This window comes from Pseudomyrmex gracilis, unplaced genomic scaffold, assembly GCF_002006095.1.
Source record: "Pseudomyrmex gracilis isolate BER0280 unplaced genomic scaffold, ASM200609v1 scaffold_102, whole genome shotgun sequence".
Classification (NCBI taxonomy): Eukaryota; Metazoa; Arthropoda; class Insecta; order Hymenoptera; family Formicidae; genus Pseudomyrmex; species Pseudomyrmex gracilis.
In genome coordinates this window covers 482,679-510,608 of record NW_018020686.1, presented here as the reverse complement: position 1 = coordinate 510,608, position 27,930 = coordinate 482,679, and the positions used below count along the sequence as shown (strand labels likewise).

The 27,930-nt window shown below is 34.6% G+C and overlaps 4 protein-coding genes across 11 annotated transcripts; 3 read left to right on the top strand and 1 right to left on the bottom strand.

Moving 5' to 3' along the window:
- The first annotated feature begins 132 nt into the window (after positions 1 to 132).
- On the top strand, positions 133 to 4,005 carry LOC109855955 (serine/threonine-protein kinase 3). Of its 2 annotated transcripts, none has more exons than XM_020430711.1 (9): positions 133 to 413; positions 909 to 989; positions 1,068 to 1,248; positions 1,332 to 1,559; positions 1,669 to 1,987; positions 2,049 to 2,182; positions 2,274 to 2,528; positions 2,973 to 3,170; positions 3,386 to 4,005. In XM_020430711.1, exons 1-9 carry the CDS (start codon positions 400 to 402, stop codon positions 3,542 to 3,544), a joined length of 1,569 nt encoding a protein of 522 aa, XP_020286300.1. In that variant the 5' UTR covers positions 133 to 399; the 3' UTR covers positions 3,545 to 4,005. The 2 variants fall into 2 exon arrangements, with proteins under 2 accessions (XP_020286300.1, XP_020286299.1); XM_020430710.1 differs by having other exon boundaries at positions 3,365 to 4,005.
- A 2,122-nt stretch (positions 4,006 to 6,127) lies between these two features.
- On the bottom strand, positions 6,128 to 12,371 carry LOC109855940 (sorting nexin-17). Of its 7 annotated transcripts, XM_020430678.1 has the most exons (9): positions 12,253 to 12,371; positions 9,379 to 9,442; positions 9,102 to 9,307; positions 8,560 to 8,727; positions 8,085 to 8,450; positions 7,889 to 7,982; positions 7,556 to 7,806; positions 7,072 to 7,479; positions 6,128 to 6,985 (listed from the first exon to the last, which is right to left on the bottom strand). In XM_020430678.1, exons 4-9 carry the CDS (start codon positions 8,617 to 8,619, stop codon positions 6,719 to 6,721), a joined length of 1,446 nt encoding a protein of 481 aa, XP_020286267.1. In that variant the 5' UTR covers positions 8,620 to 8,727; positions 9,102 to 9,307; positions 9,379 to 9,442; positions 12,253 to 12,371; the 3' UTR covers positions 6,128 to 6,718. The 7 variants fall into 7 exon arrangements, with proteins under 7 accessions (XP_020286267.1, XP_020286266.1, XP_020286264.1 ...); XM_020430677.1 differs by lacking the exon at positions 9,379 to 9,442 and having other exon boundaries at positions 12,231 to 12,371; XM_020430675.1 differs by lacking the exon at positions 9,379 to 9,442.
- Positions 10,026 to 11,185, top strand: LOC109855941 (U3 small nucleolar ribonucleoprotein protein IMP4). Its single transcript, XM_020430681.1, has one exon. It carries the CDS (start codon positions 10,153 to 10,155, stop codon positions 11,086 to 11,088), a length of 936 nt encoding a protein of 311 aa, XP_020286270.1. The 5' UTR covers positions 10,026 to 10,152; the 3' UTR covers positions 11,089 to 11,185.
- A 1,357-nt stretch (positions 12,372 to 13,728) lies between the features above and the next one.
- LOC109855939 (importin-7) lies at positions 13,729 to 27,851 on the top strand. The gene is made up of 19 exons (XM_020430672.1): positions 13,729 to 13,948; positions 15,078 to 15,159; positions 16,907 to 17,054; positions 17,315 to 17,473; positions 17,555 to 17,711; positions 17,821 to 18,011; positions 18,112 to 18,285; positions 18,394 to 18,539; positions 18,614 to 18,777; positions 19,903 to 20,022; positions 20,096 to 20,422; positions 20,891 to 21,077; positions 21,292 to 21,515; positions 21,643 to 21,735; positions 21,828 to 22,063; positions 22,144 to 22,349; positions 22,902 to 23,174; positions 23,266 to 23,409; positions 24,402 to 27,851. The coding sequence occupies exons 1-19, from the start codon at positions 13,865 to 13,867 to the stop codon at positions 24,467 to 24,469; spliced, it is 3,183 nt and encodes a 1,060-aa protein (XP_020286261.1). The 5' UTR covers positions 13,729 to 13,864; the 3' UTR covers positions 24,470 to 27,851.
- Positions 27,852 to 27,930: the final 79 nt, after the last annotated feature.

Genomic DNA, 27,930 nt, shown 5'->3' with positions numbered 1-27,930 from the left:
TTTTGCTTGCTTCAGCGAGGAACGTTGGTCTGTGATTGGGCGGTTTGTTTTAGACGATCTCAAGATGATCGCGTTCTCATTGGTCGGCAAACGCGTAAGATGGTCGCGCAAAAGCAAAGATAATTTTAGTTTAGTAGGCGTTTGCGAACACACGTCCACTATCAACTCGCTGCACTATCTACAACGACCGATAGTCGAAGCTTTCGATATTTCGGTTTTGTGTGTGGTTACTTTAATTTATTGACAAAAATGTAATGCCTCTATTTTTAATTGGCCATGTTACCTCCGCACACGGCATGTTGACTACTACTTCGTTTGCGTTTAAGTTGTTCTTGTTTCTATAAATATACGTGCGTGCTTTTATTCAAGATTCCTCCTTGATCTGACATCGACGCGAAGATGTCTTCTAAGAGGTATTCGATTGTTTTTACTTTTGAGCTTTTACGATGCGGCGACTTAGGTGACTACGTGCACGCGACTATAGTGCCGAATTTCGAGATTATTTATAGCGACGAGACAGCGTGGATTTTCCGGCAAACAATTCGCTAATTGAAGACACGATATGTTTCACAATTGACTCGTCTTTTTTCACTCTTTGTTATCCTGCAATAAAGATCGTTCAAGATTATTTCTCATATTGTAACCTTTTTCTTCAAAACCTTTCATATATATTTATATTGAAATAATTTTTTACACACTTTGCAAAATGTCTATATCTCATAGATTTCTTTGTTTTCGACAATTTATCTAATTTTTTTTTTTCAAATTCCAAAGTTTTCTATTTGAAAACTACCCGAGCTTGTACTTTGTACAAATCGAGTGAAATTTTATTTTGCTGACTTTCTGCAACATATCTGTACACCAAGTTGATTTAAGAGAGATATAGTTTTATTTGTATTTATTTTTAGTGAATTAAAAAAATTATCAGAGGAAAGTCTGACGAGACAACCAGAAGAAGTGTTTGATATCATATGTAAATTAGGGGAAGGGTAAGTTTCTCTGATGTATATTTATTATCTATTGATAAAAGAAATAAAATAGACTCACAATATAAAATTTTTATCCAGGTCTTATGGATCAGTTTACAAAGCGTTGCATAAAGAAAGTGGACAAGTACTTGCAATTAAACAAGTACCAGTCGATACTGACTTGCAGGAGATCATTAAGGAAATATCGATAATGCAGCAATGTGACTCTCCATATGTTGTTAAATATTACGGAAGTTACTTTAAGAATACAGATTTATGGGTAAATTTATGAAATATTTTGTATTTTATTTCACACAAAAAGAAAGAGAGAGTGGTTTATTATTGTAATTTTATTATATTTAGATTGTAATGGAATACTGTGGAGCTGGATCTGTTAGTGATATCATGAGGCTGAGAAAGAAAACTCTTCAAGAAGACGAAATTGCCACTATTTTGAGTGATACTTTGAAAGGATTAGAATACCTACATTTGAGAAGAAAAATTCACAGAGATATTAAAGCTGGAAATATTCTTCTCAATAATGAAGGTCATGCTAAGTTGGCTGATTTTGGTGTAGCTGGTCAATTAACGGTAGGTGATTGAGAAAAATAATTTTGTACAAATTCAAATCTAAGCTGCTCTTTCATAGTATATCAAAATTAATTGTATACAAATTCAAATCTAAGATGCTCTCTCGTAGGATACCATGGCTAAACGTAATACAGTTATTGGTACACCATTCTGGATGGCGCCTGAAGTGATACAAGAAATTGGTTACGATTGTGTGGCTGACATATGGTCTCTGGGAATTACAGCCTTGGAGATGGCTGAAGGCAAACCACCATATGGTGACATTCATCCAATGAGAGCAATATTTATGATCCCGACTAAACCACCACCTAGTTTTAGAGAACCTGATCAATGGAGTCCAGAATTTATTGACTTTGTTAGTGGGTGCCTTGTAAAAAATCCTGAAGAAAGAGCAACCGCGACCGAGCTTTTGCAACATGAATTTATAGGTGAATAAGAAATCGAGTTTATAACGTATTTTTATTATTTAACATGTTGACGTGATTGCAGGTAATGCCAAACAACCTAGTATTTTAAGTCAAATGATTGCCGAGGCCCATGAGATACGAGAAAAACAAAGCGCACATAGAGCTCATGTCATAAACAATGTCGCAATTAAAAGTCAAAATCAGGCCGAAGATTCGGTATTCTCTCTCTCTTTTTTTAAAGCATACATAAATAATTTATAGATTTGTATACAGATTTCTATAATGAATCAATTGTCTCTTTTGTAAGGATGACGAAGACTGTAGCGGAACCATGAAGCCATTACCAGAGGATAGTAGGACATTAGTGCCGAGTCACGATCTTCCAGATACCGGTACTTTAGTTTCAGCGATGCTGGACTTAGGTACAATGGTTATTAATAGCGATACAGATACCGAAGCTACCATGAAGAGACATAATACAGGTTCTGTAGAATCTGGCAAAAAATATCGACCATTATTCTTAGATCATTTTGATAAGAAAGAAGCGCCTGAAATTGGGAAGGTAATTTATTTGTTATGTTAATTAAGAGCATACTGTACACATCCAGCAAAACATATTAATCATAAGAAATTTGGAAGATAGTTTATAATGGATAGTTTTATAAAGAAAGGGGGGAAATAATAGAGAAGTGAAAGGAAAAGAGAAAAATTTATAGACAGAACAGTTCAACTCAAAAGGAATTAAGTTATTTAATAATCTTCCTGTTAGGAAGAGAGGAGCGGACATAGTCGAAAGTTAGGGATGTCTTAAATGAGGAAGATAAGATGTAAGCAGTAAATTGAGTGAAAAAGGAAAATTATGCGGGAGAGAAAGTAGGAAAATGAGAGAAAAAATAAATAAGAGTGTGAATGTAATTTAAGAGTAATTGTGAATCAAGTCTTTTTGGCTCAGGAGGCCGATTCAAAATTTATATATGTATTAATTGTGTTAAACTGGTGTGTGTAGGGCAATGGACAGATGTTGGGAGCGCAAAATTCAGAAAATACGAATAAATTAGAGTTACAAAGTCCAACCGAATCTCAAAGGTTTCAAAGTCACCTGCAATTACAGCTGCAGAATCAGATACCTCATCCTGTGCCAGAACAGCCTCATAACAACATCTCAAAGTTTCAAAACGTCTTCACGGAACGTGATTTTGATTTCGTAAGTGGCACTTCTTTTTTTTTCAGATTTGCATAACACATTTGCTCGATGTATTGTTATTATAAATAGTGGCCCAAAAAGATGAATTTATCTCTTTGCATCTTATGACGATATAATTTACATCCTTTCCGTTCAAAGCTATTTGGAGTTAATGCCACTTTAGACATTGTAAAAAAGAAAACTTGAATATATAGAGAAACAACCATATCCTGCAGCTGAAGTTTCTCTCCTACGAGGAACTGCAGCAACGAATGGCTAGTCTGGATGCGGAAATGGAGCGAGAGATCGACGAATTGAGGAAAAGGTATCAGACAAAGAGGCAACCTATTCTCGATGCCATGGACACCAAACGGAAGCGCCAACAGAATTTCTAACAGTTTCCTTCTTCAGACGAATAAGTGATGACGAATGTAGACAAAGGGTGTACAATTGTATAAATGAATAGATTTTATTCGCGTCATCCTAGTTTCATTAAAGAAAAGAACATTGCTCTCAGAAATAAAAGTTTTTTACAAACAAATTTGCAAGGATCGTAAATTTCTCGTTTACCGGCAAGTTCCAATGTTGCTTTTCTTTGTGAAATCTGGGATATATTATAGCTAGTGATAGCTGATAGCCTCACGTCACCAATGTAAATTATTTTAGGTGATTTAGGTGAAAAACAATCACTATACTTAATTTTTGTATTATGTTTATCTATAATTACTGTTAAATATATCTTATTCTTATAGAGGAATATTACGAGAGACCCGCGTGTAGGGTTGTTAGAAAATAAAAAAGGAACGCAATAGAAATATAAAACAAATGCATCATAATTACAATTGTTTCTGTCGAGAGAGATAAAAAATTTTATATATAAATATATATATATATATAGTATATATATATTATATTCATTTGTGAAAGAAATATATAAAATTGGCATATTATATCATGCTACGCTAGTCATATGCAATACTATCGTATCCAAACTATTATGTTAATAAAAAAAAAAAAAAATCAATTTGTATAAATATGCTCATAAAATGCACTTAAACATCTAGGCATTTTTTAAAACAATTTTAAGTGTGAATGTTCTATTTAACATGACAGTTTGAAATAAGCCAACAAAGCTATTAAGATTTACTTTGTTCTACTGCCATAGATTGACTCTCTACTAATATTAACTTTAGTTTATTATCAACTTAGTGATCAATTAATTTTCGAGTTGCTAATGCCGATCACGCAATTTTAAGAGTGTTCTTTAAATAATATGCAGTAGATGTGTATATATACAGTGTACTCTATACTGAAATGCTCAATCTAATGTCTGTAGAAAATAACCAGAAAAAGAATACAGGTTGTTTATGTACCATTTCTTTTTCTAGTGAATCTTGATTGGTTTTTCATGTGTTTGTGTTTACAACATTAGATATAGAAATGGCACTTTTTCTGTTTTCGTTGTTTTCTTTAGGTTTTTCTTCGAGTGAGCAGTATAGAGTTCACTGACAGTATCAGATGAAAAAATAAAGCTGCATTCTAATGAAACATTTCAAACTCGCTAGTATTAGTCTTCCGTATTAGAAAGTTTGTTCTGATTTGATTTATCACAATGTGAAAATTGTTGAAATTGAAATCAGATTTCACTAATATGATATTTTTAAAATCATAGTGAAAAAACATCGCATATATAATATGATAATGCCTTGCAATAATCATTAATTTTTCACTTAGATATTGTTTTTCGCGATTATAAAACAGATATATATTCGTACGTGCCATCAATGCATATGGCGAATAATCCATAGTGGAGTAATTCTTTGCTGACGTTGGGCTATTTTGCAAGCGGCAGAAAATAGAAATATACTTAAATAATAACTGTAACCAGAATCTTTTAAGTTTCTTCTTTTTAGAAAATAATACAGAATAACCACAAAATATTTTTGATATAGAAAGTATGCACATTGTCGTAAAGTAAGGTCTTTAAGAATGAGACATATATTATCCATTTTGACCTTTGCAAAAGAGAAAAGTGTAACGCTAATAAAGTTGCAAGCAAAAAATTGAAATTGCTCCACAAAGCTCTATACTCTAACATCATTTTATACGAAACGCAGTATATTATAATAAACTAATTCTTCCTTTATGAAGTTTTAAAGCAATTTGAATATTTTAGTAAAAATGTGTCCGCGATCTTTTTTTTTTAATTTGTTAACTCTAGAATACGCGCCTATTGTCTTCTAGGAGTAAATTTATAATAGTTTTTATCAAATATGTAGCTTGTGATTTATTTTATATAATGCATCAAAATATATTCAAAAAATCATGAAAATTATGTATTTGTAAATTGTAATTCTTCCATAAAAGTTTTTATATGAATTTTATATTTTTATAGTTAGTGCTATTATAAAACTCTTCCTGTTTAAAATAATGTATATTTTACGATTTTGCGATTACCAATATACGTATTTTACGTGTCTTAATTAATATTCTGCGTTGTTAACAAAAGAAAAATTAAGGAAGGAAAGTTCATAGCGAATTTATTACAAGGAAACATACTGATGCATTTTTCTAAGCAAATTGTCAGTCATGTAATCTTAGTAAACAATCATTTTTCATACGAGGATTATATTCGTATTTAATCATGACAGTTTCATGACAACGGATCATTTTATAGTCTTATTATATATATATATATATTGTACACAATTCACAATATACAGTTTGGCTGAAATATAGAGACTGAAAGCACAAGTATGTTCTACAAGCAAATGATTTAGCAAACACTATAGTCCGATAATAGTATAAAATGTAACACGACAGTTTTAGGAATGATTGCTATATTTAACGTAAAAAAAACGAATGTTATTAATAGTTTTGTTTATATGATAATTACAAGAACAGATATTAACGTGCTGCCTTTTCCGATATAAATTTTTGTTCAACAATAATAAAAATATTATGCAAATTATGCGTAATTCTTTTTCACTTAATTTATTGCGTATCACATACATTAATTATTATTATGTGCGTTTCATGCGTATAACATTTATAAAACATACTGTTTTGGCTCAAGTTAATTTTCAATTGTTAGATTACAGCTGGACGGTATATAAAAAGTATAAAGAATATTTTGTGTAAAGTTTATCAATAAATATATAAATGCATTTTATAATCACATTAATATACAAAATGTCAAATAAGCATTATTATTCAACAAGTAGTTACAAAGTTTAGCTACCTATCTATATTTAAAAAACCTGTGGCATACGATGCTTTTCTTTGTGCTGGATCAAATGCGTCGCAAGCGGACAATTATTTTTCATTTTCAGACAAATCACAATTTGTTTGAAATCGGTCGCAATTCCGGTGCTCGCATGCAATTTAGCACGAAAAAAAGTGTGCGCTACAGGCTCATTTGTGAATTGGAAACTGTTTATTTGAATAATTTATAAATTATTGCGAAAAAACCATCTTGTTTCTTTGAAGTTATTTAAATAAGAAGCTTACCCTGTATCATTGATTTTTATCACTGCTTTTGTTTTTGTTTTTATAAATTATTATTGAGCTCATAAATCGTCATCTCCTATCATGCGAAAAACATTGTTTTCCACAACATCGAAGTCAGTTGTGCGTGTTGCTTGAGACTGATCAACAACGGTTGAATCATCCGATTTTTTCGATGTCACAGCCGACCATTTGTTAGCGAGTTTTTTTATAATTGGTCCCGATTTAGATGAATTAGTATTATTGGCACATTCTTGTAACGGTAATCCCATATTAATACGACTGTGTCCGTCTCTCGTGATATAAGTCCATGATTTTCCAGGTTCTTCCTAAGAATATCACGTAAAATAAATTATTGCTATTAGAAGATTAAATTTAAAGCATTAAAATAAACAAACAACTTTATGCAACAAACCTGAATTTTGCTTCCCACTACGCACTTCTGCAACAACTCGTCGATCATGGCTTGCAGACAAACAGACATTAAAATTGCTTGCTCCGAAATGATCGTGATCCATTGTAGTTCATTCTTAGCGATTAAATATTCAAAAGATAATTCCAAACTGTTTTCGTCATTATCCTCGCAATGATCCGCTCCATTTTGCACAGTAGTGATACGCCAACATCGCACACGCGAGACTTTAAACGCAATCTCGTGCTCACAATCTCCCACCAACTTCTCACTGGATGATAAAACGCGTATGTTCAATTCGTTTCCACCTATAGCGAGTAATACTTTCGTACCATGTTGGGGATAATCACAATAACACGGTGCAAATTGTATGTAGCCATAGTATTTTAAACAACGAGCTACATTCAAATACTGAAATAACAAATCTTTAAAACACAAATTATATTCTAAAAACAAATTTTATCCAAGTTTTGCATACGGAACCTACTTCTTTTCTATTTCCGGAGGTTTGCAAATGTTCCAACTTGCGTTGCTCTTCCCTCGTAACTGGAATCCACCCGTTCCGAATTTCCGAAACCACTTGAATATACAACAAATTCACGGTTACAGGATCGTTCAATAGTTCAAGATCGTGTGCCGTATCCCAGTAATTTTTTCTGAGAACGATTTTTGCGTCCGTACAATTCATATGTTTGTATGTTATAAGTGGTGACTCGAAATTTTGTAATTTTCGTAATACTAAGAGAAGATAAAATGTTAAAAAAATAAGCGTAAATGTCTCTTTTAAAAACAGAACAGTAATAAAAGTACGCGCACTTACTTTTCATACCACCGGACAAATCATCTTGTGTGATAATAAACAATGCAAAGTGAGAGTAATATTTTTGTAACAAGTTTATCTGTTTATATATTTTCTATAGAAAAGAAAAAAACATAGAAATAATTTAAGAGATTTTGTCACGAGCATAAAATTTAACTTTTTTCTACACATATTACTAAAAGTATAATCTAAATACCTTTAAAACTTCGCCAGAATGCTCTCCTGTAGAAACAGTTAATGAAATTTTTGATCCATTCATGAGATATATATCTAAAACGTTATTCTCAGAGAAGCTACCTACAGTCTCTTGTTGAGCGTTCAATAAAAATCCATTTAGTATCTCTGAATTATTTATAGTGATATTCTGACCAACCGACTGAATATATTTTTCTAAAGCCAGTCGCCGTTCTTCTTGCTGGCTGATGGTTAAAGGGAAAAGCTTCTTTGGAGGAAAAAGAGGTAGAGGTACATTCAGATCCTTAGATAATTGTATGTGCAAGTTATGTAGCTGTTTGTATCTGACAGTGCAATGAAACAATCTATTGATGTGAATATTATATCCCTATAATTCACAGAATGCCAAGTAAATATAATTTAAAAAAATACACAGATTATAGATACGCACGCATACAATATAACAAATAAATATAACACATTACATACATACTTACAATGTATGAATTTCCAGATCCGTCATCAAATTCCTGAGTATCCGGTATGGAAAAGTGCATCTTGATAAAATAGAGAGTTTAATCAAAGATAAAAGTACAATTATATAAAACAATCATGTCACAGCGCTTATTAGCTTATTATAAATCACCATCAGCTTCACGGCACATCTGTAAAAAAAATATCACAATATTAAATTCAAATACATGGAAAAAAGTGACATCTTTAAAATCTCGTACGTAAAACTTTTCAAATTGTTCTAAAATATCGTTGTCGTCGAGCAAATATTTTGGCAATTATTACCGAAAGAGATGATTCATCGATCAATGTGTTTCTCGTTATGTTTCACACAGCAAAAAAATTAAATTTCAAAGTCAGATGAAAACGGAAAAATTAAAAAAAAAACACTCGATATTCTAATAAATTCGGGAGACAGAAAAAAGAGAGAGAAAGAGAGAAGCAAAGACACGCAAGGTGGTTTCTGCGGACAAGGTGGCTGATAATTGCCAGCAAGTGTCATGCTTTAACACGTTTCCGTACTCACATATATTGTTGTGCAACTTTCGTCGTTTACGGGCTCGCATACGTGACAATGTACCTAATCGCCCGCACACACCCACTCGCGCCTTATGTTTCGCACGATTATGACTGCTGACACGCATTTAAATCCCACGACGACTCGCGGCTGTTACGTCGCGAGTGAGAGATCCAATGACGTATACATTGTTGAATTAAAGGGGCAGAGATAAACTGAAGAGAGATAATTTGTGAAGAATTTTTACACATTGAGTATTAAACAAACTCCATTATTTGGTGTTTACCTAAAAATATAATATTTCGTTACTTTGAAAATTAGCGCAACATCACTCTTCGATTGACTTTCAACTGCCAAAACAACAGATTACAGACACACCTCTAGCCACGTATATACAGGTAAATAAACACATAGGAAGTGAAATAAAAATGAGACTGGCATATATAGATAAGTTAGAATTTTATCCGAGATTAGGTGCCATCTAGCGGTGTACGCCCAATACTATCAGGGGTACGTTCCAAAATCCTACTTTGGTTACTAAAATGCTATATTTCACGTGTACTATACGACGAATTCGATTGGATGCACTAGTGCGCACTGAGTGCGTCTTCTTTCAATGTGTTGTAGAATATTTCAGTGTTGGTATTTGACTAACACTGAAAGAGGACGCACTCAGTGCGCACTAGTGCATCCAATCGAATTCGTCGATAGTTTTCGATTATCAAGGTAAGATTTTGGAACGTACCACAAGTGGTGCACGTTGGGTGCGTTCAGACAACTCAACAGTTGCACAACGGTTGAGAGATAATCACTTCTGATTGGATCGTACTTTTGGAACCGCAGCAGATTTTGAAGAATAGTCCTATCATAAGTGATGATCTTTCAACCGTTGAGTTGTCTGAACGCACCCATTGTCTAGATACCATGGTCTAGAGTCAAGGATGACATTTGACAAGATCGCAGTCGATATCGTTAACCCACGTTAACCACTCGACAGCACGTGTTGTCGCAAACCGAATGTAATCTAACCTACAATTACAAGCGTGTTTTATTTTCAAAAATGTTACGAAGACAGGCGCGGTTACGTAGGGAATATCTCTACAGGAAATCTGTACAGGATAAGGTAAAAGGTCTTCAAGAGAAGAAGGATAAGCTGAAACGCAACTTGGACGAGAACACGCCGATTCATCCGGATCTGAGGAAAAGCGCGTTACATGTACAGAAGAGGATCGAATGGGAAGATGCCGGGCCGGAGATGGCTGTGGCCATGGGCACGGAGATGGGCGGAGCCGTGGTTAACCACGAGGATGACGAGTATCGTTGGGCCGGTGTGGAGGATCCGAAAATCGTCGTTACAACATCTCGCGACCCAAGCTCTCGACTCAAGATGTTTGTCAAAGAGTTGCGTCTAATATTTCCCAACGCGCAGCGAATGAATCGCGGTAATTACGAGATGAAACAGCTAATCCATGCTTGTCGTGCGAATGATGTGACAGATTTCATCATGGTGCACGAGCACCGAGGAACTCCGGACTCTCTGGTGATATGTCATCTGCCTTATGGACCGACAGCTTATTTCACACTGTCCGGTGTTGTGATGCGACACGATATACCTGATATTGGCACAATGTCGGAGCAATATCCTCATCTCATCTTTCACAATTTCAAAACAAAACTTGGAACGAGAGTGACGAATATCTTGAAGTATCTGTTTCCAGTACCGAAAGAGGATAGCAAGAGAGTAATCACTTTTGCTAATCACGACGATTACATATGTTTTCGGCATCACGTGTACAAGAAGATTGAGGGAAAGGATATCGAATTGACCGAAGTTGGACCACGTTTCCAGATGAAGTTGTACGAGATCAAATTAGGAACTTTAGATACTGAATCAGCAGCTGACACAGAATGGGCATTGAGACCTTACATGAACACAAGTCACAAGAGAAGATTTCTGTCCGATGAAGATGGTTGGCAACAAGAGGACAATATTTAGGAAGTTATACTTATTATTTTTGTGTTCTAGAGTATATCTTGTAAACGCAAATTATTTTTGTAATATGTGTAATATAACATTTTTATTTCTACTTTTATACATATGATAATTTTTGTGCCTGGCTGTTGGTATATATGTGTGTGAAGTATTTCTTTCTATACGTATGTATGTATACAATTATATACATTAATGTGAATATGTGTATTCAATCTCAGATTTTTCTCTGTAAAGCTTATGTCACACCACGGATTGGGATTGAGATTGGATTGAAATTTGACCAATCAGAAGAATACCAATTTTAAGTTTAGTGATCTTCGCTCTGATTGGCCAAATTGCAATCCAATCTCAATTCTAATCCGTAGTGTGACATAGGCTTAATATGGCAAAGGTAGGGAACGCGCAGTCTATAGTGGTCTCGCGGCCTGAGTGCAGGGGCTTCGAACTCGGAGGACCCGAGTTCGAATCCGCTCACCACCTAAGGATTTTTTCCGGGCCGGTCCCCTTCAACCGAGGTTTTCGGTTGATCGGCGAACTAAATCGGGTCTTCAAAAATTAATTCGGATGTAATTCCGAATTTATTTCCCTCCCACAAGGCGATCACAAGTCACAACAACCTGAGCACGAGCCCGACACAGATAGGGGTACGCCTACTGTGAAAGACGGCCGTGTATCGCGTGGTAGTAGGAACAAAAAGAACTGCACAAATTGACTTCGAAAAGAAAAATCACTTGATCTTCGACATAAATGTGTCTATATAGGCTGTGTTCCAAATTTACTGCCAGCACGCTGCCAGTGCTAGAATTGTATAATATATGTGACTTAAACTATAGATCTTTAGCGCTGGCAGTAAATTTTGAAACACAGCCATATTCTACGTCTATATAGTTTGGACATAATCTGATCTATAGAGGCTGCGTTCCGTTTCACGCATATGCGCGCGTGTATCTATAGTACACGTTACGTATAGTATAGATAAATGCGCGCATATGCGTGAAACGGAACGCAGCTAGGATGGAAACCTGACTAGCGCATCCCCCACTGTTTTTTTTATTTCTATATATTTATCTGTTAGATACGACTTACACAATACCGAGAATGCTTTGTTGTGTACTTTATCTTTTAGTTTCTCTGTTGTACTTTACCTTTTATGCCCAATTTCTTTACCTCTGATCAGTGATGAAAGATCGAGCCCAAACTGCAACGAGAGCGTATCGAAGCGGTGGAGGCACGCACACAAGTAAGAATTATCGTCTGTGACGGCGGTTCTCGCTTGGTGCGTACCCCTACCGCTTCGATTGGCTTCGATACTCTTGTTGCTGCAGGCTCGATCTTTCATCACTGCCTCTGATAAGGTCTCGATAACTTTTATCTAAAAGATTAAGTATATCTTTATCCAGAGGATATAATTCGGGAGATATGAAGAAATCGGTCATTTACCAGATATACTGCCGATTTCTTCGTATCTTCCGATATTGCTATCCTCTGGATAAAAATATACAAAAGATATAAAGTTATCGAGAACTTATCTAGAAATGAAAAAATTGGGCTATATAAATTTTATTGACACGTGAAACAACGCACAAATCAGAGTTTTAACCATTAGATAGATTATTAGGCCCTGTTCCGTTATTACTGGCAGTAATTACTGAAAAAGATCTATAAGATACGTAACGTGAACGTATCGTCACTCCCTACGTATAATTAGGCCTGGTTTATGCGGGCAATAACTGTTAACTTATGCCGGAACCGGTAGAGTTTAACTATAGGATTCCAATACTTCTGTTTATACGCATTCGGCAATTTCGTATAAACAGAAGTATTAAAATCATATAGTTAAACTTTACCGGTTCCGGCATAAGTTAACAGTTACTGCTCGCATAAACCAGGCCTTACATAAGTGTCACATATGGGATTTTCAGTTTATTGCATAGTGACACTCAGAAAGTCATGTTCTTTGTGGTCACCAAGTATTAAAAAAAAATATTCATAAGTATGGTAAAAATTTAAAACCGAAAGATCCCTTAACTAGGGAAACTATATGAAGCTTTAAACTTTTAAACTGCTCTCCTCTAAAATTTGCGTTTTGGAGTTACGGGATTATACGTACGGGAGTGACGGGTATAAATTTTTCAATACTGCCAGCAATAACGGAACAGGGGAGTTAGGCTGCGTTCGGGATTACGCTATCCGCGGCGCTATTGCGTCATTCTATCTTTGTTTCACATCTAATGAGCAATAAAGATAGAATGATACGACAGCGCTGACAGTTGCGCTCCCCGAACGCAACTTTTATCCAAAAGTGGAACAACCGGCTCTGAACAGTGTAAGATTGAAATCAAATTGGAATTTGACCAATCAGAACACGATTCATCAAACTTGAAATAAGTTTTCTTTGTTCTAATTGGGTTAACAAATGCTACTCGACCAATGAAAAATACTTTCGAACGGAGGACCGATATCCACGGTTGGATCCTTGTATTTAGAATCGGCTCAAATTTATCTTCGGACACGCTGTAGCCGATAAAATGGTCCGTACAGCGTCTTAAGATAAATTTGAAATGATTTTGAACGTAATATCAGGCTGTGAACACGAGCTCAAGTCTGGTCTCGTCGTCTCGCCATGTTGTTGTGTCACGTGACCGCATGGTCAGGCAAGGAGCAGCGGTAAGTAAGGTGAATGCGCCGGGTCAGATTTGCACATCCTGATGCGAGAGCAGGCCGTCGTCAGAAAAATTTAGGCGTGTAATTAACACTGTGAGCCTGCGGTTCCAAGAAGATGGATGCTCGTAAACTTACGGAAGTGCTTCGAGCAACGATCGACCATGCTCAACAAAAGCAAGCCGAAGCGCAGCTCACGCAGGTAATGTAAAATAAAATTGCGTGAAATATTCAACGAGAGGATCTCGTTCGCGAACGAAAACGTGCTTTCGTAGTCCCGTTCGGCGGGAGGAGAGAGAGAGGCTGCTGATAATTCCGCGAGGAACATGTGGGTTTTCGTTTTCGTATCGTTTTCATCGAAAAAATGAAATACTACGCTGCTGATGCACGTGCTGATGATACACCTTTATCGAGATTAGATTTCGTCACGCGTGTGATGTTCACTTTTGACAGAGATCCTCGTCATTTCGATGGATTCTTCGACAATACGGATTTTTGATCAATTCGAAAAATTCAAACGCGGCGAATACGACAGACGAAAATTGAAGAAATTATCATGGAAGATAATATTTCGTTTTTTTAAAAAAAAAAAAAGTTTGTGTCGCAATAAGCTCTGTGAGCTTGGCAAAATAATATGCATTACTGATTTTCCTTGTTAACCTTTCTTCAGGTTTCATGCTTCTGTACATAAGATAAGCTTTATCAAAAGTACTTCATCTTGATCATGAAATATAGTTTTGGACATGTAAAAATTTATCTTGCAACAGATTGTATAATAGAGCAAACTTTCTCCAATATGTGATTTGTTATATGTTTTTTTGTCTCTATATTACTCATGTGCGTACATGTAGAAGATACTGCTGCATCTCAAACATGTGTGCAGTCTTAGACTATTTGTTTTTTTGGCAAAATCTCTAATTGAGTTTGTATAATTGATCATTAGTTTAAAAATATGTTGGAGTTTATTGTCAAAGTTGTGTGACACATTAGTTATAGAACTTAATTGTTTAAATAAAAGGGAACAAACATTTGTTTTTATAAACAAAAGCTTCCTAAAAGTAAATGAAATATTTTATCTTCGAAGAATATTATCAGTCCCACATATACATACATACGTGGTACATCTGTATGCTTCACATACAGATTGTCATCATTTTGAAAGTCATAAGTCTATAGTATATGATTGCAGTGCAAAGATATATAAATGCTAATATAATAATAATATAATAATGTAATAATGCAGAGTACTTATACGACACAACAATAATATGCTAATAACAATAACAATAATATACTAACACATGTATATAAACTCTCTTAATTTTTTTCAGATTCACAAAATTATTGGTTTTGCCCCAACACTTCTTCAAGTAGTAATGTCAAACGAAGTAGATATGCCTGTAAGACAAGCTGGTAAATATATTTTCAATTTCTTCAAAATGTCATGTGTATAGTGTGTATATAATATATATACTTATATACAGGGTGTCCCAGAATTGCCGTACAATCTCTCGTAGGCAGGTAGAAGGAATAAAACTGAGTTGAAAAGTTCTGAACCATTTTTTTCTATTATTTATAATAAAGGAGTAATTATTGAGTAAATCAGGCCAATCAGCGCCGACCTTTAGCCAGGCGCACGTCAGTGAACTGCGCGGAGTGCTCACACACACTAGGCGCGTGGCTCACTGACGTGCGCCTGGCTAAAGGTCGGCGCTGATTGGCCTGATTTACTCAATAATTTACTCCTTTATTATAAATAATAGAAAAAAAATGGTTCAGGACTTTTCGACTCAGTTTTATTCCTTCTACCTGCCTACGAGAGATTGTACAGCAATTCTGGGACCCTGTATATATATATATATATATACGTTTATATTTAAACATATATATACACATATACATATATATGTACAGGGTGTCCCATTTTAAAGGATCCACTAAAATATTTCAGAAATACTGTGAAATCGACAAATGTTTCGGACAAAAGTTTTATGATTTACTATTAATTTGACCTTGAGTTGCGTTGTCAAGGTCAGGGCAAGGTTACTTAGCCTTTTTTAACCGGACCTCCTAATTTTTATTGCGTATTCTAGTAGCTTACCTCGAGAGCTTTTCAAAACACTATAATAAAGTACTTTTTCGTTAAGTACTTTTTGAGTTATAAGCCTTGAAAGTTACAGCACTGTTGGTATTAACATTACCCAAGATGTATCACGCGCAGGTTGTCCAGATTTATATCTCTTTTTTTGTGTTCTGAGGAAGATCAGAGGATGATCCAATCAATGAAGGCAAGATCGGTAGTTGATTCAGTCAATGGGAACAAAATATGAATTACTATCGATCTTGCTTTCATTGATTGGATCATCCTTCGATCTTCTTCAGAACATAAAAGAGATGTAAATCCGAATGGACAATCTCCGTACCAAGATAATACCGCGTGGTACATCTTGAGTAATGTTAATGCCAACAGTACTGTCTTTCAAGTCTTATAACTCAAAAAGTACTTAACGAAATAGCACTTTATTATATATATGTAGTGTTTTTAAAAGCTCTCGAGGTAAGCTACTAGAATATGCAATAAAAGTGGAGGATCCCGTTTAAAAAAGTCTAAGTGACCTTGCCCTGACGTTGACAACGCAATCCAAGGTCAAATCAATGGTACCATCTTATGTTCCTCTCAAAGTCATAAAACTTTTGTCCGAAACATTGGTCGATTTATCGCAGTGTTTCTGAGATATTTGGATCCTTTAAAATGGAACATCCTGTATATACATATATATATATATATATATATATATATATATATATGTCTATATACACTTGTGACACAGTTAATTACCAGAACCAAAGTCTATAATCTATTTATCTTGTCTGATCTTCAATATTCATAAAAAAATATTTCAAACTCTGTTTATATAACTATTCCTTATACATATTCTTAAGATAGTATTTAAGTTAAATATAAGCACCAGACCTGTGTACAGTTGAATAATTGTAACTTACAATTATCTCAACTTTGCAGGCATCATGTATGTGTAGTGTAATGATGTACTTTGTGTCTGGTAAATAAGTAAATAAATATACTTATGTATGTATATTTATATATATATATTTCCAAACATAAAATATGAAGTAAAATCTTTTATTTGTCTCTTTGCAGGTGTAATTTATCTAAAAAATTTAATTACTTCAAATTGGGCAGATAAAGATGACACAGGACCTATAGAATTTAGTATTCACGAACAAGATCGTGCAATGATACGAGATGCCATAGTAGACGCGGTAGTACATGCTCCTGAATTAATTAGGCAAGTAATTGTCTCGTTCTTATATTAACTTAAGCAAGTCTATATTCAACTTTACTGGTTGTTGTGTGTTATTAAGAAGTTTACTAATTACATTTACATTTATAGTACACTTATGGAAATATATAAATTTGTTTAATAAAATACTGTAGCTGAATTATTAGAAAATAATAATCTAATGCATCACATTTCTGTATTATCATATCATATAAATAATAATAGTAATAATGAGTATATGTGCTATCTATATTATGTATATTTAGATCACAATTAGCAGTGTGCATCAGTAACATAGTTAAACACGACTTTCCGGGAAGATGGACACAGATAGTAGACAAAATTACGATATACCTTCAAAATCCGGATTCCTCATGCTGGCCTGGTATTCTCCTTGCTCTTCATCAACTTGTGAAAAATTTCGAGTACATATATAAATTGAATCATTTGCTCTCAATACTTTATTGTATGAAATAACATTCTGACAAATCTGTTTCTGTAATTAGATATAAAAAGGTAGAAGAGAGAGGACCATTACATGAAGCAATGAACTTGTTACTTCCTATGATGTACCAACTGATGTTGCGCTTATTGCCAGACCCATCTGAACAATCTGTCCTTCTTCAAAAACAGATACTGAAAATTTTCTTTGCACTTACACAGGTATGCAAAAACATATAGTTGTAGTCAGTGATTAAAAACTCAAATATTTTTGCATGATGATTTATTAGATCGGAAGCTGTCGATAATGGTACCCGTCTCTTTTTTGCAGTACGTGCTTCCACTTGACCTCATCACGAGAGAGATGTTTTCTCAGTGGATGAATGTGGCAAGGCAAATAGTTGACAGGCCTGTACCAATAGAAGCCCATAATCCAGAGCTGGATGACGAAGAGCGTGCGCAATTATGTTGGTGGAAATGTAAAAAGTGGGCCTTGCATATCTTACAAAGAGTGTTTGAGAGGTAATTTAAAATCTTATTTAGCGGAGTTCAAAACTGATGTTGAAAATTAGTGAAAATTACAAAAAGTATTTACATTTGAACCGTACACTGTTGTTTACAGATACGGCAGTCCAGGAAACGTGGCCAAAGAATACAAAGAATTCGCAGAATGGTATTTGCAGACATTTAGCGCCGGTATTCTCGAAGTCCTTTTGAAAATCCTAGATCAGTATCGCAAGAAAGTTTGGGTGTCACCCAGGGTAATGCAGCAATCGATCAACTACCTTCATTTAGCGTAAGAAGAAATTATTTTTGCTTAAAGAATCGCTCTGATGATCTCGTCTCGTCAAGAAATTGATATGACGGCAACTGGAGTGATATCAATTGCATATATCAATTTCAGTGTGAGTCATGCGTACTCTTGGAAGTACTTGAAACCACACATGTTCGAAATCATAAGAGACGTGGTGTTTCCCATACTCTCTTATTCCGCCGCCGACGAAAAACTCTGGAATACCGATCCGTATGAATATATCAGAGTGAAATTTGGTAAAATTGACCTTGTTACGCAAATGAGAATAGAAATGTGAAAATACATATCAAGCGGCTAACTATAATTACAGATATTTTCGAGGATTTTGTCTCGCCGGTAACTGCGGCGCAGACCTTGTTGCACTCTGCCTGCAGATTAAGAAAAAATATGCTCGAAAAAACTCTTCAGTTGTGTCTGGAAGTGTTGACTAGCCCTAATGCAGATCCGAGACAAAAGGACGGTGCATTGCATATGGTACGTTTTTGAGTTGAACAAGTTTAATTTGTTGTTTGACTACATGTATGTTTATCATGATTAAACACATAGTTGTAATTTGTTATAATATAATATGAGAGGAGAGAGAGAGAGAGCTCAGGACGCGACGTTGGCGTTGTAACGCTAGGCCAACCGCGATACCGAGTTCGAATTCTTGCTGCCTCACTTTTCGGTGATTTGAAGCTCATTTTAACAAAGAATAAAGATTTCCAGGAAAAGATGCCGAATCAGCAAAAGATGATATAAAATATTGGAATTTTAAGAGGAATCAATAAACGTCTAATACTGATACATATATATATATATACATATATATACATACATACATATATACAGAGTGTTCGAAAAGTCCCAGTACAGCAACATAACTCAAAAACTAAGAGTCAAACAGAAAAACATTTCAGACAAAAGTTGTAGGACTTTTCTCTGGCTATTACCACGTGACCTTGGATTTGACCTTAATCTTGACCTTCAAGGTCAAGTCGTTTTTTTAAAAATGGAACTCCATATTTTTGACGCTGGAAATGGGAAGAGCAGGAAATTTTACGTTCGGGTATGACCTTCACTAACCCCCTCCCTTGATCTTATAGTCAAGGGCAAGGTCAATAAACAGCCGGTTAAGGCAAGGTAGAGAAGAATCCAGGCATTGCCTCTATCTATCTTGTTTATTGTTTGACCTTGACTACAAGGACAAAGGAGGAGGTTAGTGAAGGTCATGCCCGAACGTAAAATTTCCTGCTCTTTCCATTTCCGGCGTCAAAAATATGGAGTTCCATTTTTAAAAAAACGACTTGACATTGAAATGACCTTGAAGGTCAAGGTCAAATCCAAAGTCACGTGGTAATAGCCAGGGAAAAGTCCTACAACTTTTGTCTGAAATGTTTTTCTGTTCGACTCTTAGTTTTCGAGTTATCTTGCTGTACCGGGACTTTTTGAACACTCTGTATATATATATATATATATATATATAAAATTAAATGTGTATAATTAAGTGTATATAATTTTATAATGTATTTAATTTTTTGTATATATTCTTTTTATATATATATATTATATTTTGTTATAAATATATATAATTTGTTATGTAACGTGTTAAATTAACAGATTGGAACTTTGGCTGAGGTTATGTTAAAGAAGAAAGTCTACAGAGAACAAATGGACAAAATGTTACTACAATACATATTTCCCGAATTCAGTAGTCCTCATGGTCATATGCGAGCAAGGGTAAATAAGTTATATAAATATGTCATAAACATGCGTTCGGTGTAGTGAGATGATTGCTAATTTATGTTTTTAGGCTTGTTGGGCGATGCATTATTTTGCAGAGATTAAATTCAAATCAGAACAGATTCTAATGGACGCGGTGCGATTAATCACGCATGCTCTTCTGAATGACAAAGAGTTGCCTGTTAAAGTCGAAGCAGCGATCGCGCTTCAAATGATGCTTTCAGCACAACATAAAGTTCCGCAATACGTCGAACCAATGATTAAACAGATAACACTTGAGTTATTGTCGATCATAAGACAAACGGAAAACGATGATCTGACAACTGTTATGCAGAAGCTTGTTTGCACATTTAGCCAACAGCTTATGCCGATCGCAGTGGATATCTGTCAGCATTTGGTGAGAAATTCACTGAATGACAATTTATAATTTTTATAAGTGTTTTGGTTTTCGTGCGCTAATGGCTCGTACTCAGGCTGGTACGACTGTGACCGCCTTTTGGGAGGGGAATTAATTCGTGGGAGGGGATTTTATACTCGAAGTAATTATTGGAGACCTGATTCAGTTCGTTAATCAATTGGATTAACTCGATTGGAAAAGAGATCGGTTCGAACAAATCCTAAGGTAACGAGCGGATTCAAACTCGAGACCTTCATGTTTGCAGCCTTTGCACTCAGGTCGCGAGACCGACGGGTCGGTTCCAAATAGAAATTTAACAATTCAATTCAATGTTGTAATGGTTCAGTGGTCATAAAGAAAAAAAATCCATACGTCATAAATTTATAATAATTTTATAATCTTCGAGACAAAAAGCAGTCAGAGAGAGAGAGAGAGAGATAGAATACTACATTTGTGTTTTATTTTCAGGCTGCTACGTTTAGCCAAGTGATCGAGACGGATGAAGGTAGCGACGAGAAAGCGATAACAGCGATGGGTCTATTGACGACAATAGAGACGGTGTTGTCTGTCACGGATGAACAGCCACAAATACGAGCGCAACTTGAACCAATTATTATTCGAGTGGTAGCTCATATTTTTGGGCAAAATGTAATGGGTATGTATCTTACAAATATTTTATATTTATACATTTATTGATACCTCTTTGTGGAGTCATACTATTTTTTTTTTTTTCGAGTTTCCAGTACGCAATATGTTTGACAAATTTTGACAAACTTCACACTTCAACTTGGTCAAAATTTCTCAGACACCTTGTATATTTGATTTTTCAAGAGCTTGTACACAAAGGAACGATTTTCTCTTTTAATCAGAATTTTACGAAGAAGCGCTATCCCTAGTTTGCGACTTAACAACTAAAAGTATATCCGAGGATATGTGGAAAATCCTGGAGCTTATGTATCAACTTTTCCAAAAAGATGGTATCGATTATTTTACCGATATGATGCCCGCATTACACAATTACATCACCGTTGACACTCAAGCATTCTTATCGAATGAGAATCACATTCTAGCCATGTTCAACATGTGTAAAGTTGTAAGCACGCTTACGGAATATCTTCCACGGCCTAACAGTATGATAAAAAGAAAAATCATAATAATAAACAGTTATAATAGTTTTTCTTTTTTTTTTTTTTTTTTTTTTTTTTTTTTTTATACCGCAGATCTTGACTAACGATGGTGGCGAAGATCCTGAATGCCATGCTGCTAAGTTGTTAGAAGTTATGATCTTGGAATGCAAAGGACACATAGATCAAGTAATATTCGATTCAGCGATCATAAAACTTGTTTTTACACTAATAAATTTATTTAATATACAAAAGATAAAGCAAATCAATTTGATTTCCAGTGTATACCCTGGCTTGTGCAGTTAGTCTTAGAACGTCTAATGCGCGAGGTAAAAACATCGGAATTGCGTACGATGTGTCTGCAAGTGGTTATTGCTGCTTTATATTACAACCCCGCACTATGCCTCGAAACTATGGACCGACTGCAAGGCAACTTTGATCAATCAGCTCCGCATCAAGAACCGCTCGCATCGCGTTTCATCAAGCAATGGATTAACGACACAGACTGTTTCTTAGGGTATGTTTATGTTTTTTTTTTTTTTTTTTTTTAATCAAAAAATTCCGAGTTTGTTAATTTCATGTACAATTTTCTCTCAGTTTGCACGATCGTAAAATGTGCGTTCTCGGATTGTGCACGTTGATCAGTATGGGTCCGGCGAGGCCTAAGGCTGTTAACGAATGTGCGACGCAAATTATTCCATCTTTGATACTTTTGTTCGACGGGTTGAGGAGAGCGTATGCCGCCAAGTGTGCGGAATCGGACGACGACGAAAACGACGAGGACGATAGTGACGTTGATGTTGGTGAGTGTCTTGTTTGTATAATAACACTTGTAATCATAGACATATAAGTATAGAGACTAGAAATTACGACCGTCAACAATGAGACATCGCTAGAAAAAATCTATACGACGTCGGTAGAACGCGATGAGAGGGATGAGAAGTAAACTTTGCACGAAACAAGCAAACGTGCGCGCTGAATGTGAGACGTACGCGAAGTTTGGCCCCGTGATTATCTTCGTTTCTGCGACATGAGTTAATAGAAAAGTTGACTTCTAAATGTTTTTATTCCACATACGAATGTAAATACACAATTTCATCAAGTTACGCTCAACGTATACGTCTATGGGTGCGATTGTATGTTATTTTTGTCCGCTGTGTTACCATTGAGTTCACAACGCCGTCGAATTTCGTGAAACTTCAGAGAGAAGCGTTCGGTTATTTTTGCCGATTTGTGAATTCGCACGATGTAGCTATGACGCGACGCGAAGCGAATACCTCGCAATTTCTAGTCTATATGTTTGTGCTTGTAATAATTACGAGCAACGAGCTAATCGGATTTGTTGGATTTGTCAGACGCGTTATCATCCGACGAGGACGATATAGATGATGCCAATCAGGAGTATCTTGATAAGTTGCAAGACAAGATAAACAAGACATCTGCTCAGCACGGTTTTAACGTTACCACAAGCATACAGGATTCTCACGGCGATCAAAGATCGTCCGACGAGGAAGACGACTCGGATTATGATGGTAACGAGGCAACAGCTCTCGAAACTTTTGTCACGTCTTTAGACACGGACGATTCCAATCAAGATGAATATGTTATTTTTAAAGAAGTTATACAAAGTAAGTAGTAGTTAATAAACACAATAGCTAGTGAAGTAATTTTAACGCAAATTGCGTGCTATTTTATTTTGTTTTGTTTTTCCTCGAACAGATATTCAAAGAACTGACGTGGCTTGGTACGAAGCGTTAACGAGTCTTCTTAGTCCCGAACAAGAAAAAGCTCTGCAAGACATTATAGTACTGGCGGATCAGCGTAAAGCAGCTCTAGAAAGCAAAAGGATTGAACGAAGCGGAGGTAAACACGTCGCCCTTAATTAACAATTTTTATCTGTAATTTACGTTTTGTATATTACGTGAACTTTAAGAAAGTTTGGGACTATATTAATCATGAGGAAAAGAAAAGTGAGATGATATATCTGTCTTACTTATCTTTATAAAATTTTTGAATTTTAACTTTTTTTATTATGTACATACAGAATGCGCCATATCGTGCCGCGTCAAGGGAAGTATTTCTCGGAAATTTCTTCTCAGGCTGCCCCTATCACCGCGCGCCACATTCTCCTTCGATCTCGGGCCGATGGCAGAGAGACCGAAAGAGAACGGCGCGCGGTAGCAGAGGCAGTCGGAGGAAAAATTCTCGGGAAATGCTTCTCTTGACGCGGCACGATATGGTGCACTCCTCTGTACATCCTCTTCTACTTTGAATGCAATTACTAAAGGAATGAAAAACTGATTTCTGATTGTGCTGTGTGTTGTCACATTTTCTTCATAAAGCCTCATCTCGTTTTTGGTATGTCAATAATTTATTTATTTTATTTTATTTTTTTTTTTCAGTTGAGTACACAGATTGTTGTATGGATTATTGTTGTATGGATCCTTGTTGTACGGATCCTTGTTGTACGAATATTTGTACTGATCCTAATTGTACGAGTTAGTGGATAAATTTTAATCTGCCAGTACAAATTTTTGCAAATGGCTGTTTCTCATCTTACTTTTTTTTCTGTCAAAATTGAGCGTCATAAGAACCTATGGCAACAGTCTGAAATCGAGCTTTCATCGATTTTCTCGGAATTTTTAATGAAAATGATTGAAAAACTTTGTAAAATTGGTAAAATTTGTAAAATTGTTTTTGGTCAAAAACAAGGTACTCAAGTTTCAAAAATTTTTGTTATTTGTTTTCAGACCAAACTTCCTTACTGATTCATAATTTATATAAAATTCTTTTATTCATTGCGGTTTTCTAAAGAGCGAGACTGTTATTGGTTTATTTTATTCAATTTTCTTCAGGATATGCCTTCACCTCACAGACTGTGCCCACTTCGTTTAATTTCGGTGGACAACCTTTAAGTCGATAAAGACTTATCAAAATTGATTTCAGTTTTAGATATATTAAGTAAGTAATATAACAAATTATATGAAATCTAGACATTTGTAGCATGCAATCATTACACACGACCATTGGAGATAATACGCATTTTCTATTTACTATTTTGTGTAAACTAATTGTACATTACTAAGATAATTGAAGAGAGTCTTACTTTTTAATATAGTACACTAACACTTGCTATCTCCAAAAGATCTTAAGCGTGCTATTGATTTATCAGATAAAAGAGCAAAAAGAGCCGAGATACGTCTGCTTTGTAGTTTTTTTTTTTTATTTTAATTTACTTTGAAATTTTTTTAAATGTATATGTAAACAAATCATTCAATATATGTACGTGTAAACGTAAGTCAGTTTGTTTAACTCGAGCAGAGTTATAAAATGATTTAGTTGTTTACTAGCACACAAAGCTACAGCTAACTTTTTCTGGACGATTCAAAAAGTTTTTGAACATTTTTCAAATTGCGTATTGTAGCTTGTCGAAAGAAAATTAACAATGAAGTAAATTTATCGCGGCTTTACACTGAAAATACCCGCATGTCATACATTATTAGTCTCGAATTATATTTAATGTAATTTTAAATTTGTGTTTCAAATAGTTTTATTAAAACATTTATTTTAAGACAAATATCTGTTGAAAATATCTGTTAAAAATTGTTGGTTTAAAATATAAACAAAAGAAAAATTTTGATTGTGCATAGATATGATGGTTGATGATTTTTTAATATTATTATTAACGATTACTTTTTTGCTAAATGTTGCGCTAATATTTTAAATGTTGTACACTTACTCTTTTTCTGCGAATTTCAGCAAAAGAGTGTAAATTTTGCCAAGACTAGATGTTAACTCGCAGAAATTGTATCTACCTATTAGCAGATATTTAGATAAGAATAATCTATATATATTTCTAATAAACTTTTTTTTTTTTTTTCAAGTCCACTTAAATGTATATTGTGTTATATATATACACATATATATACAACATGGTATATACATATGGTCAGACATTTTTTCTGCAGATATCGATCACTTTACGTAAATCCCAGCACAGCTTACTTTATTTAAAAAAAAAAAAAAAAATAATAAAAAACAAAAAAAAAGGAAGTAAGTTTTGTCATATTTTATACACTTGTCTTGACAAGAAAGAATAATAAAGAAAATACCCTGAAAGATGGAGTTGCATCTCAATGGCTTTAGCTGATACTTATAAATAGCATCTCGCGCACTACGAAGTCTTTGTTATTAGAAGAATTTCAGCGCTATATTAAGCCGCAAACTAAAGACACAACAAATTTATAGGCGTGGCTCTTTCTTTCACGTGGTATTGTTGTTGTAAATTACGTAGAAACAAGAGAAACAAGGAAGCAGAAATATACTTATAAAAATATCAGAGCCCAAAATGATAAAGGCGTACAAAGAAGAGGTGTTCTGTGCTGTGGTTAGTGAAATGATTACTGCACAAGTGCTTTTTAAATCGGATTTTGCAAAAGAGATGCGATAATAACGCGTCTTTTGCCTCAGAATACGAATCTTTGGTTCGAATGGAAATCCGCAATTTTATACGAAAGAAATATCAATTGAGCAAAAAACACGAAGTGTTGAACACTTTGTTGCTGAACATGTGTACTTTTTTTTTTTTTTTCATCTCTTCTCAGATTTTTCGCTTTGTTCGTCGAATATAATTCTTGATCTTTCAGCTGTTCCTTTTTACGCACATAAAACTGCAAGAAACACGCGTATAACATTTTACGCAGTTTACATTAAACATACATTAATTTAAATTTGGTTCATCTGTGACAAAGTTTTATCTTACACACAGGGTGCGTGCAAAAATACAACGAATGGAATAAATTTAGAAAGAAAATAGACTACGTTAATGAATTTAACTTTTGTTAATATTATCGCAGAACTGTGTCGAATTGTTAGTGGTTGAAAGTTTCAATAAAAATTTCAGCTGTTTTTTATAAGGAATATTGATATTATAGTAATCCAATTATTGTATTCTTCTTGAAGATAAAGAAACTGGATATATATCGGTTTCTCAACATACTGTAGGTAAAATCTCGCTCTTGATACTGTACATATTATATATTTTCTTAATTTTTATAACGTGTATTATTAGTGTCTTACAATTCTCAGTGAAGTAAAATAAATATTATCGACATATACAAAAGGCAAGACTGTATAAACATATGTTTATGATTGCTCAAATATTAGAAAATATTTGCTACATGTGTGACGACATGATGTGAAGTATCTTTCTTGAATTTCGAAAATCCGGGATTTACTTTGCGCGTTTTGTATATCGTTGACAATGCTTGAAATTTCTTATTATGTAGAAGAAACTTTGTGTAGCGTATACACATATACAAAAGTATGTTAAAACAAAACAAAAGAACATTCTAATTAACAACGCTCAAATAAAGCATACACACACACACTTCGTAATTATTCGACAGTTTGCAGTACCCTGCTTTTTCATTGGCTTTTGACCTGAATTTAAACGGACAACCGTATCGATTTCTTGCAGTATTTATAAGTAATATCTACAGCATAAGCAATTTCTATATTGTGCTATTTTATAGATTTATTGTAATAATGTGTTGAATATATAGATGATATGCCGTTGCTCACACACATACATACACATACACACACACACACACGCGCACACATGTACACGCACGCACGCACACCGTATTATTGCGTGACCCCGAGCTGATCGCGATCGATTTACGATTTTGGTACCGTTTCAAAGTCTTTGTGCATGTAAACGAGAAAAAAAAAAGAAAACAGTTAATTGATTGCGTCAATTTTTAAACAAGAGTATTTAAAAAAGTGCCTTGAGACATTTTTGAAAGCAGACGGGACCTAAATTACAGAATACAGCGGAGTAAGCTGTAGGTCGGAGTGAGGCCAGGACACTTCTCTAGTTCATAAGTTCTATATAAGTACTGTAACTAAATAATAAATTAATAATAACTCTGATATAATAATAGAAGAGAAAACTGTTCCTTCGCTATTTATAAGATTATACGAATCGTAATTTCTTTGTAACAATTTTCTCTCTTCACACGTACACACGTGCGCGCGCGCGCGCACACACACACTAAACACACATACACAGATACACACACATGTTCTCTCGGTAGTTTTTATATAATGATAAATGAATTGCGTATAAATAATCGTAGTGAAGAGATAACGAGATTTACAACAAAAATCACATACAAGCGCTTAAAAATCTTGATATTGTATAAACCGATAAGAGGTAAGACATAATAATTCTAATATTAGTGCTTTAAATACGGACGAAGTTTATAGAAACTTCCTTATTAAACTGAAAATGTAGTATATCTGTTGTATAATTGTCATTTGTTTTTTTATTTATCCAAGTCCTTCGTTTTTTTTTTTTTTTTTTTTTTTTTTGGACGT

Bases quoted from the DNA above. Each gene is read 5' to 3' on its own strand.
- LOC109855955 (XM_020430710.1), top strand. The intron at 990-1,067 runs GTAAGTTTCTCT...ATTTTTATCCAG, and splicing joins ATATGTAAATTAGGGGAAGG to GTCTTATGGATCAGTTTACA. The intron at 1,249-1,331 runs GTAAATTTATGA...TATTATATTTAG, and splicing joins TTAAGAATACAGATTTATGG to ATTGTAATGGAATACTGTGG.
- LOC109855940 (XM_020430677.1), bottom strand. From the start codon at position 8,619: ATGCACTTTTCCATACCGGATACTCAGGAATTTGATGACGGATCTGGA. The intron at 7,807-7,888 runs GTAAGTGCGCGT...ATCTTCTCTTAG, and splicing joins TTTGTCCGGTGGTATGAAAA to TATTACGAAAATTACAAAAT. The intron at 6,986-7,071 runs GTTTGTTGCATA...TGATATTCTTAG, and splicing joins TAGTGGGAAGCAAAATTCAG to GAAGAACCTGGAAAATCATG.
- LOC109855941 (XM_020430681.1), top strand. From the start codon at position 10,153: ATGTTACGAAGACAGGCGCGGTTACGTAGGGAATATCTCTACAGGAAA.
- LOC109855939 (XM_020430672.1), top strand. From the start codon at position 13,865: ATGGATGCTCGTAAACTTACGGAAGTGCTTCGAGCAACGATCGACCAT. The intron at 17,055-17,314 runs GCAAGTAATTGT...ATGTATATTTAG, and splicing joins CATGCTCCTGAATTAATTAG to ATCACAATTAGCAGTGTGCA. The intron at 18,540-18,613 runs GTAAAATTGACC...CTATAATTACAG, and splicing joins ATATATCAGAGTGAAATTTG to ATATTTTCGAGGATTTTGTC.